The following is a 15,508-nucleotide window of genomic DNA, read 5'->3' as shown; positions in this document are numbered from 1 at the left end:
TTGTATCCTGTTGTTGAAACTCCCACTTTCAGCATGCTGTTTTTTTCTCTTTTCACATATCCTACGATCGCCGTGTTGAGTCAAGCGTGGTCTAAACACAACAGCTTTTGGTCAGCAAACCACGGTCGGACACTGTCAAACCTCCGACAGTAACTTTCTATGGAATTTTAACTCCTGAACAAACTTTGGAAAACAGTTTAGAAAAAAAAAATTATGTTTACGTCGAAGTTGCTCATGGATGGGGATGAGATTCATTGCTTTGCATTAACATAATTTATACACGGAAGTACTATATGTGGCACGTTCGTAGTGAGCTCTTCCATGTCTCAACATGCATTGTACATGTATATGTACTTACATGTGTTTACATGTCCAAACCCTTACTGAACCTTAGCACCTACTTGCAGCACTACATGTACCTACTTCCAGCACTACATGTATCTATATACGTACGTTTCCACTGATGTACAAAAAAACATACCATGTACATGTATTTAAATACTTACACAGAATTGAAGAGGTAAGCACGTCCTTGGCTCCCCTGGAAGGACTGTAAAGGGAAAAAAAAAAACACAACTAGACAGAATTGTCAACCTACAATTCTAAACAAACAGTAAATTGTTGATAACAGTTTTAATTTTGATTAAAGGAGTCCCAATGCAATTTACTTTCCCTAAAACTTCCTTGAAAGTCTTGAATAAGAGGAAAAATGGAGAAAATATTTTAGATTTTTGACTCATTCATGAACTTGGTAAAATTACACAATTATCTAAATCTATACTTGGTTGAGGATTGTACATTGTAATTATGACACACACACACACACACAAGTGTGTATTTGCCTGCAACTGGGGACCCCCTATTGTTCCTTTTTTGTTTGTACTTTTTTAGAAGATCACCCATATGTTTTATACACAGTTGTCAATCGGGGACCCTCTGTCAATCGGGGACCTTATTGTCCTCTATTGTTCAAGGTCCCCTGTTGAATGCAGAAACAAACTCACACACACAGGAAGGTATGGTAAAAATTACCCCACAAAATTTGACACGATACAATGACAGTGTACTGTAGCTTTACAGGAAGTTTTGGCCTTCCACAGACAATTTTGAGGACTAAAAAGTACCAAGCAAAAACACCTGCAAGGCCAAACAAGATACCCAGAAATATTTTTCCAGGAGAATCATGTGCAAGTGCATCGTGTGTATATAATTTGGAGCAAGTCACAAATGTATCATGAGCTTTAAATGCCAAATGTAAAAAAAAATCTTAAGACACAAAACCAAGTAAATGATGCTGTGTACAATTCATATCTAAATGCAGTTGCTTTTTAAGCCCCAATAATAAAGTCCATACCTTGGATATAAGGTCATCATGATTTGCCAGGTGTGCTCGACAGTGTATGCAGCTGTAACGTCGGTGACAACTTGGTAAATATGCTTGGAATGTCTTAACCATTTTTCCAGCTAATGGACGGGGAGTTTGCTAGTTAAATTCTATTATTCGACTTCGCCATCAAAGATGTACAGGTGGGCTTTTCACTCCAGCGAATGTCTCATGTTATACATGTACATGTATGTCACCTACTCAACCACCACTTTCAGCGGTACATGCAAGTGACAGTGTCACCAAACAGGAGAAAAGCTGTTCAATTCTACAATCCTCAGCAGATGAAAGATTATCCGAATTTTTCAGAATAAATTATTCTGCAAAGGCACAGAAGTTTTGAATAACTCAGCCATTTGAAGGCCCTTTGACCACATAGACGTTGAGCACAATGCATCAATTTGCATTAACACAGAACCATACTATAAATGTCAAAAATACTTGTTACTAATGGAGGAAATCAACATTCTCAAGCACTGAAGAAACTGTGACTCGTGGTATGTTGTCATCGATATGGTCCTTTCAAAGGGAGCTTGTCTTGTTGGTGTAACATTGAAGAATGAATATTTATGGAGACAAAACTTGATGACACTGATGTTAACTTTTAAGTCTACCAGTGTACCTCTCCAAAAAGCTATACAAGATGAATCATATGCATTCCGGACATAATTATTCTTAATCTCCAGCATCTGTAAAGAAATCAGACAAGAAGTTTTTCTGTTATTGATAAAACGTGCATTTACACTGTAACACTTTCATGCCAAAAAATACCTGTAGCCTTGCTCTAAAAGAATGGGCCAAAAGACATAGTACCCGGTACTCGTAACCACAAATACTTAACTTATTATTTATTATTGGTTTATTTGATTCATGTGTCGTGGCCATTTGGCCAAATTGTACATGAATTACAATATATTAAAAATACTAAGAGTGGATAAGAGTACAAGATATAAAGATCACAATATGAAAAAGTAAAAACTATAACACACATACAGCTATACCATGAAAAGACATCTATAATATCAATTCACAAATAAACCAACGGAACAAGGTTATAGAAATTACATTTTAAAATTTTAAAAACACTACGCATAAACTTCAAAAACTATGGAAACATGTAGATATTAAAGCCAGCATCAAGTAAAAATACACTTAGGTTAGCTCAGTTCTATGTAATAAGGGATTGGGCAGTTTTGAAAGCGAAGGGTTTTAACTGGAAACTTGGAAATATTGTGTGAGTTTTGGAGATTCCTCCTATGGTTGGCTAACCTGGAGGGGGGGGAATGAAAAATTACAACGCTCATTATTCTGAAGATTTGTGGCAAATTTGAGACATTGTCATTCTCTCCTGGTGTATAACGGGTCAATATTTAGAACTTGAAGAGCCAATTCATATGGTTGATAGTTTGTACCTAAAATAATTTAACAAGCTCTTTTCTGAACACTTTCAATACTATTACATTGATTAGCAGTAATTCCAGAGTGCCATATTACATCTGCATATTCTAATATCGGTCTGACGTAATCATAATAAGTTGCTCGTAATTTCTCAATACCAAAACCAAACTGCTTTACCCACTTCTTGCCGGGGCATTTTTCAATGTTGATAATGCTGGGCAGGCATGACTATCATTTTTTTCATTTTCGAAATCCTTCAAAAATTCATCATTTCATTTAACAGTCGATTTTAGCCACACAAGGTAATCTTTAGGCACTATTCTAAGTTGACAGGTGACCTTCATTGATGTCCGAGTATTTCAGCCAGGCCAGCAGCCTTGTAAACAGAGCCCAGATTGTGCGGTGTTGTATAACTGTCTTTTGTTCACGAACCTGGCTCAGTGCACTGCTGACCTCTTTTCAATGGGGACCAGATTAGCATGCAGTGGTGCTGTGTGGCTCATCGATGTGGTGGTGGAGCACTTTTGTCCCTGCTGGTAATCCGCTCGCTCTCAATGCCCCAAACCCTGGTATACGGTTTCAAAACAAGGCTGGATTATCACCACTTTTGAGAGCGAAAAATGTTGGTAATGCCCAGCAGCCTGGTCTTTTGTTCGGAGTGCGGTCTTTTGTTACAGGGCCCTGTTTCCTTTGTCCGAGTTCGGAGACCCCGGCCACGCATATAAACCATACGTCTCCGATTCCGGAGTCCCCGGCAAGAAGTGGTTAAGTAGAAAAATGTGTACAAAAGCTATTGGGAAAAATTAAATATACAACAATCAATATAAAGTAAGGTGATGACATCATCATGATGTCATAACTTTGGCAATGATATTATTTCAGGGTCTTTGCCGGCTGTAACTTGGATGACAATTGAATATCGCCAAGTACCCAAAATCGTGCCTCAAAAACGTGTAAAAAGTCAATGGGGCTGAAATAAATATTGAAAAATCAATAATAAATCAATTGATGACGTCATCAATGATGATGAAGATCCAAAGTTGCTATGGGACTAAAGTGGGTGGTGGAAGAAAATGGGTACAAAACAAAAGGGTTTGGAGAAGAAGAAGAACACTAGAGGTTTTGTCTGTCTTAAGGAAAAGTACTTCAGGAGATGTAGGGCCTTAAAGAGTGCACATTTAATGTCACATGACTTGTCTCCTGATGAGGTCATCACCTGAGATCAATATTCCTCTAAAGCACCCCCTTCTCAAGATATCTACAAGATTTAAACCCGATTGGACATCTACTTTGGGAGATACAGGGCCTAAAACAGTGCACCTTTAATGTCACGTGACTTGTCTTCTGATGACGTCATCACCGGATAAGGTCAATATTCCTCTAAAGCACTCCCTTTTCAAAATATCTGCAAAATTTGAACCCAATTGGAGATGTACTTTAGGAGATAAAGGGCCTTAAAGACTGCACCTTCAATGTCATGTGACTTAATTGTCATTTGATCAAGCAAAGTCCATTAATTATATATAACGGTTTGCCCGTACCCAACGTATATAAATAAGCACTGTTTTGAAAATAGTTCGCGGTACCCGCTGCTTCATTTGACTCGGACCGGCCAGCTGACCCCAGCAAGCTCGGTGGTCGAGTGGTTAAGACATCTGTACTAGTAAGTGGGAGGTCGTGGGTTCGAGTCCCACCCGAGTAAGCTTGTGAGGTTTTTTTGCATGCTCTCGGACAAGCACTGAGCATACAGTGCTTATTTATATACGTTGGGTACGGGCAAACCGTTATATATAATTAACATCTTCCCAACGCAAAAAATACATCTTGAAAATAGTTCACGGTACCCGCTGCTTCATTTGACTCGGACCAGCCAGCTGACCCCAGCAAGCTCGGTGGTCGAGTGGTTAAGACATCTGCACTAGTAAGCAGGAGGTCGTGGGTTCGAGTCCCACCCGAGTAAGCTTGTGAGGTTTTTTTTGCAAGCTCTCGGACAAGCACTGAGCATACAGTGCTTATTTATATACGTTGGGTACGGGCAAACCGTTATATATAATTAACATCTTCCCAACGCAAAAATACATCTTGAAAACAAAGTCCATTAAGAACTCAACTGGTGCAATTTTAGGTCAGGGAGGTCCCAAGAGCATGAAGAGGTCCTTAGAAAACACATGGGCCCGTTGTCAACATCGTCCTGACCGAATCCATGTGTTGACGTGGTACCGCGCAAAGGGTCAATACATGTATGGACGACTGGTGTTGCTTTAAACAGTTGGTTGAGGCCTGATGACACGAAATCTCAGAGTTCATTTCTCTCGATATTTTGCGCAAGTTTTTCACAACTTTCGAGCCAAATCATGCAATAAGACTGCACAACAACGCTTACATCGACCCAACATCCCTGGTTAGCCCAACGGACGTGCGCATGCAAACGCTTAGGCAACGCTTGTATGTATGTACGAAGTCAATTGGTTTCAAAACGTGTACAAAGTCAATGGGGCTGAAATAAATATTGAAAAATCAATATTAAATCACTTGATGACATCATCATGATGTCATTATTTCAGTATTATCTTTGTCTCGAGTTCCGTCCTTGTTATGACTTTGATAACCATCAAAGATAGCTGAATATTCCAAAATGATGCCTCAAAAACGTGTACAAAGTCAATGGGGCTCAAATAAATATTGAAAAATCAATAATAAAATGCTTGATGACGTCATCATGATGTCATTATTTTAGTACTATCTTGACTCGATTTCCTTCCTGGGTATGACTTTGATGACGATCGAAGATACTAAGTAACCAAAATGATGCCTCAGAAACGTGTACAAAGTCAATGGGTTGAAATAAATACTGAAAAATCAATAATAAATGACTTGATGATGTCATCATGACATCATTGTTATGGGACCATCTATGCATAAGGGTTGTTCATTGACATAAGTTTGATGAAGATCCAAAGATGCTAAGAGACAAAAGTCATGGGTAGAAGAAACGTGCACAAAACAAATGGACTTTTTGTCAGAAGAGGAAGAAGAAACGAGAGGTTATCTGTCTGTTTGCCAACAGAACAGAGGGCTTTTTTGCATTGTTTTGCATTTTTGAACAATTTGTGTATACTGGAAAAGTAAAGGCAAAAAATAGTCAGTGAATATAATTTAAAACGAATGTTCAACAGAGAATGTTTTATCAGTGTAACTTTGGTTTATAGTGATGATGTTCATGTGACTGATCATATAATGATGTCATCTGCAAATCGTGTGAGGTTTTGACTAAAACATTTGCATTTATAGATACAATAGATAAAAGGTTTCAGCTGAATCTGACATGTAGTTTAGAAGATATAGTGATTTTAATAATAAGGGAATAAAAGTGTGGTTGAGCGTGTATAAACTTGTTAATAACCGATGAGGGACCTGGTCGCCGATACTGGCCCGCCTCTTCAGTGTCAGTGCCTGTCACGCGATAACATTGTCAACACATCATGCCAGTTTTCATCTGAAATACATCCCTTTGTGGATACATGCAAGGTTTCAACCCAATCGGACACGTATTTTAGTTAATGTACATGTAGCTGTTTCAAATCTGTGTACTTTTGTTAGCTATGGGAAAAAATAAAGATTGAAAATTTCAAAATAATTTACATGATGACTTCATCATGACGTCACTACTTTGATAGAATATTTGCCTGATCATCTGTGCTTGGTGTAACTTTTAGACCGATTCAAGTCTGCTAGCTGAAGATATTGCAACTTGAAATCTATGTACAAAGTCTATGGGGAAAATTAAAGATTTAAAATTGCATAACAAATCATATGATGACATCATCATTTTGGAAAATACTTTGCATATGGGTCGTCATTGGGTGTAATTTTGATAATGATTGAAGATTGCTAAGTGACCAAAACTGTGCCTCAAAAACGTGTACAACGTGAATGGGCCGAAAAAAATATTGAAAAATCAATAAAAAATCACTTGATGATGTCATCATGACGTCCTTTACTTACAATAATTTTTGTATCACGTTCTTTGTTTGCTGTCACTTTGATAACCATCAAATATCGGAAAGGTTTTAAAATTGTACCTTGAAAACGTGTACAAAGTCTTGGGCAAAAAAACTCATTTCTGGAAACTCTGCTCGTTTAAGTTCATGTCACGTGATTTGCACTTAAACTGAACAATTTTAATGAAATATTACTTCATATTCTGACTCTTAGGCATATTTCGTATAAAATAACAGAGCATGAAGTACCCAATTTCTCTTTCTGTCTTATAGTAATCTTGCGCCAAAGCTAAAGACTACTTGTTCAAACAAATCATATGATGATGTCATGATGAGGTCATCAAGTTGCGAAAAAGCCAACGAGAGGTCATCTGTCTGTTTGCCAACAGAACAGAGGGCTTTTTCGCATTCTTTTGTACATTTGAACAACTAAGGCATCATCACATCAAGTCATTTTTCGTATGTAAAACCTTTCAAGTTATCTGTAACGTTTTAACCTGATAGAACATGTACTTCAAGAGATATAGGGCTTTAAAGTGTGCACCTTTAATATCAGGTGACTTGTCTCCTGATGACGTCATCATCACATAAGGTCAATATTTTTCTAAAGCAATCCCTTTTCACGATATGTGCAAAATTTGAACCCAATAGGATATCTACTTCAGGAGATATAGGGCCTTAAAGGTTACACCCTTAATGTCACGTGACTTGTCTCTTGATGACGTCATCATCACATAAGGTCAATATATCTCTAAAGCACTCCCTTTGCAAAATATCCGCAAGATTTGAACCCGATCGGACATATACTTCAGGAGATATAGGGCTTTAAAGAGTGTACCCTTAATGTCATGTGACTTGTCTGCTGATAACGTCATTATCACATAAGGTCAATATACCTCTAAAGCACTCCCTTTTCAAGATATCTGCAAGATTTGAACCAAATTGGATATACACTTCAGGAGATAGTACTTTAAATGAGGCACCATTTAATGTCATGTGACTTGTCTGCTGATGGCATTGTCATCACGTGAGGTCAATTTCCGTTTGTAAACCTTCCCTTCCTAACAACTGCCTACAAGGTTTCAACCCAATAAGACATGTACAATACAATATACAATACAAAACATTATACTTATCCCGGAAAAGGCAGAAATCTTAAATATTTGCCCCTTTTGACGTTCCATACAATGCGATCTGCTCTCGGCAGCACGTGGTCGGCATTTTGCCAAGTCCCGAGTATAATGCCCTACCACTGTGCGCCATCTATGTTGCAGGTAGATATTGGACGTCCACACACACACAGTAGCACATACACAGAATGGTAATGGGATTTTCGAGTTGGCAATTTATATTTTAGGGGGTTTTTGTCGGCGGCGCTTCACGTGTGAAAAAGTACACCAGTTATGCACTTCATGCAGCTGACTCCAATGTTTAAGTTGTCATCTCATGCACAATGCATGCTTATATCACTTGCGGTTGATTTTTTACCAAATTTTGAAGAATAAAAGAAGTTTTTATTATAACTTCTGGTCTGATGATTTCATCAGCCCCAAACTTCACACAGGTGTTGACTGGGTAAAGATGGTCATCTACATCAATTTTCAGGTGATTCGGACAAACTTCGCCACTGACATCCATTCAAAATTCAATAAGGTGACGTCATCGGTAGATAATTTGAAAATACTATACCCCAGCAGACTAACACCGTTGAAAACAACTCGATACCCATCATCACTTTTAAACAATTAGACCACTTCTAGTTTCGACCGGAAGAAAGCGTCACGTGATTTGACACACACAAGATGTATTGAAGACAACATTTTATCCCGGCACTTGCTGCAAACAGAATGTTGCAGGAAGCCAGGGTCAATTTTATATGGATTTGTATAAAACCAACAGAATATTTAAATTTAAATATGCAAAATTTAATAATAAACCAGGTGATGATGTCATCATGACGTAAATAATTCAGAATTATCTTTGACAGTTAGTACTTGCAGCAAGTTTGACGATGATCAACGATTACTAAAGTACGTAAGTAGTGCCTCAAAAACATGTAGAAAGTCAATAGGCTAAAATAAATATGTAAAAATCCATAATAAATCACTTGATGACGTCATCATGACGTCATGTTTCTAGGACCATCTATGCATATGGGCTCGTCATTGGTATAAGTTTGATGATGATCCAAAGTTACAAAAGGACTAAAGTGACCGGTAGAAAAAACGTGTAAAAAACAAACAGGCTTTTGAGCAGAAGAAGAAAAAGAAACTAGAGAGAAGTGTTTGTAAACAAGTACAAACACAGAGCTGGTTCGGGACTGTTTTACCAACAAGATAAGTATTGTTGATCAAAGCTCTCAAACTAACCTAAATGCTGGCTTGAAAACGTGTACAAAGTCAAGGGGCTGAAATAAATATTGAAAAAAACAAGAGTAAATCACATGACAACGTCATCATGACGTCATTTATATACAATAATTTCTGTATCAAGATCTTTGTTGGCTGTCACTTTGAAAACGATCAAACATCCGAAAGGGTTCAAAATTGTGCCTTGGAAATGTGTACAAAGTTAATGGGCAAAAAACCCCACTTGGAGAAACACTGCTCTTTTAAGTTCGTGTCACGTGATTTGCGCTTAACCTGAACAATTTTTATGAAATATTACTTCATATTCGGACTCTTAGGCATATTACAAATAAAACAACAGAGCGTAAAGTACCCGATTTCTCTTTCGTTCTGATAGTAATCTTGCGCCAAAGTTAAAGACTACTTGTTCACTTGTGTTAAGTAGAAAAACGTGTACAAAACGTATGGGCAAATATACAATATTGAAAAATGAATATAAAATAAGGCAATGACGTCATCGTGACGTCATCCCTTTGAAATAAATTGTGCATTGGGGTCTTTGTTGGCTATTACTTTGGGAATGATCAAACACTGCAAAGTTACTGAATTTTGTCACTGAAAAACGTGTACAAAGTCAATGGGCCATAAACTTGTTTGCAGTAACACTGCTCCTTTAAGTTCGTGTCACGTGATTTGCGCTTAAACTGAACAATTTTTATGAAATATTACTTCATATTCGGACTCTTAGGCATATTTCAAATAAAATAACAGAGCGTTAAGTACCCGATTTCCCCTTTGTTCTTATAGTAATCTTGCGCCAAAGTTAAAGACTACTAGTTCACTTGTGTTAAGTAGAAAAACATGTACAAAACCTATGGGGAAAAATTAAATATTCAAAAATGAATATAAAATAAGGTGATGATGTCATCATGACATCATCCCTTTGCAATAAATCTTGCATCGGGGTCTTCGTTGGCTATCACTTTGGGAATGATCAAAGACTGCAAAGTTACCAAAATTGTCGCTCAAAAACGTGTACAAAGTCAATGGGCTAGAAACACGTGTGCAGGAAAACTGCTCCTTTAATTTCATGTCACGTGATTTTTGTCTAAACTGGGAAAAACTTATGAAATATTATTTAATATTTGGACACTTGGGTATATTTGCGATCGAACGGAAGGGAAAATTTAGTCTGATTTCTTCTTCGTTCTGGTAGTAATTCTCGGTCGAAGTTGAGGACTGCTCACGCATTATGCGGGACAATGTGTGTACAAACCCTATGTTGTGCAACAATGCCATCCATGGTTCAATATGGGACAGTTTCTTGACAATTGAAAGCCCAGGCAGGTGTGACCGTAATTCTGCAATAGCGCCCTCATAGCCTGATATAGGACAGTCCGAAAACTGTGTGCAATCTGTGTACAAAGTCTATGGGGGAAAATTAATTCTTCAAAAATCAATAATAAATAAACTACTGAAGTTATCACTGTGAATTTCTTCTAGGACCGTCCTTGGATAATCACACAACTATCCACCAAGTTTGAAATTGTTCTGATTTTCCTAGATGCCGAAGTGTAGGGGTAGAAGAACTTGGCTGAAGAAGAAGAAAAAAAAACAAAAAAAGGAAAGAAAAAAAAACCAGAACGATTACAATACCTGGTTCGGCTGAACTGCCGAACCAGCTAAAAAGGAAAGAAAAAAAAACAGAACGATTACAATACCTGGTTCGGCTGAACTGCCGAACCAGCTAAAAAAAAAGGAAAAACTAGAGAGAAGTGTTTGTAAGCAAGTACAAACACAGAGCTGTTTTGGGACTGTCTTACCAACAAAATAAGTATTAGCAAATGTGATGGAAAAAATGGCATGAAGAAACTATGAGAGAGTAAAAATGACGAAATCAAGACCACATTTTATCCTAGCACTTGCTGCAAACAGAGTGTTGCAGAGGGCACGGTTGATTTTATATGGGTTTGTATACATTTAAAGGAATATTTAGTGCCTCGAAAACGAGTACAATGTCAAGGGGCTGAAATTAATATTGAAAAATTAATAATAAGTCATATGATGACATCATCAAGACGTCATACATTTGGACGTGTCTTTGCATAAGGGTCTTTGTTGGCTGTAACTTTGAAGTTGATCAAAAGCTCTCAAACTAACCCAAATGTTGGCTTGAAAACGTGTACAAAGTCAAGGGGCTGAAATAAATATTGAAAAAACAAGAGTAAATCACAGGACGACGTCATCATGACGTCATTTATTTCCAATAATTTCTGTATCAAGATCTTTTTTGGCTGTCACTTTGACTCGGAAAACGATCAAAAATCCGAAAGGGTTCAAAATTGTGCCTTGGAAACATGTACAAAGTTAATGGGCAAAAAACCCTATTTGGAGCAACAATGCTCTTTTAAGTTCGTGTCACGTGATTTGCGCTTAAACTGAACAATTTTATGAAATATTACTTCATATTCGGACTGTTAGGCATATTACAAATAAAACAACACAGAGTAAAGTATCCGATTTCTCTTTCGTTCTGATAGTAATCTTGCGCCAAAGTTAAAGACTACTTGTTCACTTTTATTAAGTAGAAAAACGTGTACAAAACATATGGGCAAATATAAAATATTGAAAAATGAATATAAAATAAGGCAATGACGTCATCCCTTTGAAATAAATCGTGCATTAGGGTCTTTGTTGGCTATTACTTTAGAAACAATCAAACACTGCAAAGTTACTGAAATTGTCGCTGAAAAACGTGTACAAAGTCAATGGGCTATAAACTTGTTTGCAGAAACACTGCTCCTGTCACGTGATTTGCGCTTAAACTGAACAATTTTTATGAAATATTACTTCATATTCGGACTCTGAAGCATATTTCAAACAAAATAACAGAGCGTAAAGTACCAAATTTCCCCTTTGTTCTTATAGTAATCTTGTGCTGAAGTTAAAGACTACTTGTTCACTTGTGTTAAGTAGAAAAACGTGTACAAAACCTATGGGGAAAAATTAAATATTCAAAAATGAATATAAAATAAGGTGATGATGTCATCCTGACGTCATCCCTTTGCAATAAATCTTGCATCAGGGTCTTCCTTGGCTATCACTTTGGGAATGATCAAAGACTGCAAAGTTACCAAAATTGTCGCTCAAAAACATGTACAAAGTCAATGGGCTAGAAACACGTGTGCAGGAAAACTGCTCCTTTAATTTCATGTCACGTGATTTTTTTCTAAACTGGGAAAAACTTATGAAATATTATCTAATATTTGCACACTTGGGTACATTTGCGATCGAACGGAAGGGAAAATTTAGTCTGATTTCTTCTTCGTTCTGGTAGTAATTCTCGGTCGAAGCTGAGGACTGCTCACGCATTATGCTGGACAAAGTGTGTACAAACCCTATGTTGTGCAACAACGCCATCCAAGGTTCAATATGGGACAGTTTGTTGAAAATTGAAAGCCCAGGCAGGTGTGACTGTAATTCTGCAATAGCGCCCTCATAGCCTGATATAGGGCAGTCCGAAAACTGTGTGCAATCTGTGTACAAAGTCTATGGGGGAAAATTAATTCTTAAAAAATCAATAATAAATACATTGATGACGTCATCATTCTGAATTTTTTCTGGGACAATCTTTGGATGATCACACAACTATCCTCCAAGTTTGAAATTGTTCTGATTTTCCTAGGTGCCAAAGTGTAGGGGTAGAAGAACTTGGCTGAAGAAAAAAAAAAAAAAAAAGAAAGAAAAAAACAGAACGATTACAATACCTGGTTCGGCTGAACTGCCGAACCAGCTAAAAACGAACAAAAAGAATGCCTTTTTCGCAAAACTGCGAAAAAGCCAACAAGAGGTTATTTGTCTGTTTGCCACACAACAGAGAGCTTTTTCGCATTCTTTTGTACATTTGAACTAAGGCATCATCACATCAAGGTATTTTTTGTATATAACACCTCTCCTTCAAGTTCCGCAAAGTTTCAACCAGATAAAACATGTACTTCAGGAGATATAGGGCCTTAGGGAGTTGACATTTAATGTCACATGACTTGTCTCCTGGTGACGTTATCATCACATAAGGTCAACATTCCTTTAATCACTCCCTTTTCAAGATACCTGAAAGATTTGAACCCAATCGGACAGCCACGTTGGGAGATATAGGGCCTTAAAGAGTGCACCTTTAATGCCAGAGACTTGTCTCCTGATGACGTTAAAATCACACAAGGCAGGGTTCGAAATTCATTTTTTAGGGGCCTAGGCAATTTTGGCCTTGAAGAAGTCAAAATTTCCAGGGGCACCAAGGCCACTTAAAAGGGCACGGAGACCATTGTCAAAAATTGATAAGGGCCCAAAGGAAAATTTGTCAAAACACAATCTGTTCAACCTCTAAAATGCATTCTTTTGTTTTATTGTGGAAAAAGTTGACAAAAACCTAACACCAGGAATTGTTATACTCTATGAACAGGGCATAAGTTCCACATAACTGATCGTCAAATTAATTAAAAATTTTTCCTAACACTTAAAAATGTGTGTATATCCATTTTGTTGACTTTTAGACTTTCAAGTTACCAGCTGAATAATCTACACTGTATCCAAGAACCCTGCCATCCCCTTAGGCTTCCCACCCTGACATGAAAACAAGAGCAATAAGGGTTAAGGGTTAACAAGTTCTGCTGCCCTTTTACTTTTTTTTACCCTTTATTTTTGTTTGTTGCCAGCAATGCGGGCGGGAGATATATTTGGATGCCTGCATTGCCGGCGTGGCCGCATCTTCACCCGGCACAGATTTCGGGAAATCACGGTGCCGTCAACATTGCCAATCTTGGAGCTACACTCGGTGACACCACCACTTACCCATGCATAAAAAAATCCAATTTCTTGCATTTTGTAGCCGAGTTGCGAGCTCCTTTTGAAAGGAGCGTTGCTAACGTTCTTTACGAGGCATTGTTGCGTGTTGTACAAACTGACAGCGGGCCGGTAGCAATAGGAAAACTTCGATTCCACGTGGCTGGTCAGCGTCCCTTGAAGCACGTACGATTCCTGACGCGGATCAATGCGGAGTGCACTGGTGGTACATGTATATGCAACAATGCATTATGGGACACTCCAATTAGCTACACGTATCCATAAGGGTACGGGTTTGTGCTTGCAAATGTGCAGCAGATCAATGCGAAAGTGTGCAATAGCGGTATAAGCAGCATTGCTAGCACGCACGATGTTCACTGCTACATGAAGTTGAACAGTCAACGCTACCCCCTTTGGACAGTCCACGTGGCACACACGTGGCTTGGCCTGTAACGCAGGGGGTGCGCATAACTATAGTAACAGCTCGCTGCTTAAGAAATTTTGTGAATACGCGTTTGCGTGAGTGAAGGCAATGTGGCCGTATACCATGCGGGCTGTGCAAGCCCGATCGCTCGTGGTATGGTCTCGCCGACTGTTGCGGCCGGTGAGCGCTAGCGCTGGGCTGAATTTATTGTTAACTATTTTGACAACTCACTGGAAAGGGCACAATGGCCAAAGTGTGCATAGGGCACAGCAAAAGTGGCTGTGGACAATGCAATTTTCCGAGGGGCATCACGGCAAGTAAAAAGGTATTGACGGCACTGGCCGTCGTGGCCGTCGTGAATTTCGAACCCTGACAAGGTCAACAAACCTCTAAAGCACTCCCTTTTCATGATATCTGCAAGGTTTGAACCAAATTGGATATACATTTCAGGGGATACAGTACTTTAAATGAGGCACCATTTAATTAATGTCACATGAATCGTTTGCTGATTGTTTTGTCATCACGTAAGCTCAATTTCCATTTGTAAACCTTCCCTTTCCAACTACCTGCAAGGTTTCGACCCAATAAGACATGTACAATACAATATACAATACAAAACATTATACTTATCGTGAAGGAACAGATATGATATCTTAAAAATTTGTTTCTTTGGCATTCCATACAATGCGATCTGCTCTCGGGAGCACATGGTCGGCTTTTTGGCAAGGCCCGAGTATATGCCCTACATACTGTGCGCTGTCTATGTTGCAGGCAGATATTGGGCGTCCACACACACACAGTCGCATATGCACACCATGCTAATGGGATTTTCGACTTGGCAATTTATATTTTAGGGGTTTTTGTAGACAGTGTTTCACGTGTGTGAAAAATTACACCAATTATGCACTTCATGCAGCTGACTCAAATGTTTTAGCTGTCATCTCATGCACAATGCATGCTTATATCACTTACGGTTGACTTTTTACCGAATTTTGAAGAATAAAAGAAGTTTTTAACTGTAACTTCCGGTCTGATGACATCATCAGCCCCAAACTTCACACAGGTGTTGACTGTGTAAAGACGGTCCTCTACATCAATTTTAAGGCGATTCAGA

General features: G+C 38.3%; 1 protein-coding gene across 2 annotated transcripts in view; it reads right to left on the bottom strand.

Annotated features, from left to right (window-relative positions):
• Positions 1-15,508, bottom strand: part of LOC110990418 (protein yippee-like 2) — a 48,400-nt gene that overhangs the window by 23,438 nt on the left and 9,454 nt on the right. Inside the window, exons 2-4 of one of the 2 annotated variants that reach the window (XM_087140604.1) lie at positions 3,215-3,348; positions 1,355-2,073; positions 507-550 (exon numbers count right to left, since the gene is read on the bottom strand). In XM_087140604.1, coding sequence (XP_086996730.1) covers positions 507-550; positions 1,355-1,456 — 146 coding nt within the window. In that variant the 5' untranslated portion in view covers positions 1,457-2,073; positions 3,215-3,348. The remainder of the gene's footprint in view (positions 1-506; positions 551-1,354; positions 2,074-3,214; positions 3,349-15,508) is intronic. The other variant, XM_087140603.1, reaches the window with a different exon arrangement.

The sequence above is a fragment of the Acanthaster planci genome, linkage group LG09, assembly GCF_054643075.1.
Source record: "Acanthaster planci isolate LZ-2023a linkage group LG09, COTS_SCS, whole genome shotgun sequence".
Classification (NCBI taxonomy): Eukaryota; Metazoa; Echinodermata; class Asteroidea; order Valvatida; family Acanthasteridae; genus Acanthaster; species Acanthaster planci.
The sequence above is the reverse complement of the archived record's forward strand: the minus strand, read 5'-3'. Positions and strand labels throughout refer to the sequence as shown.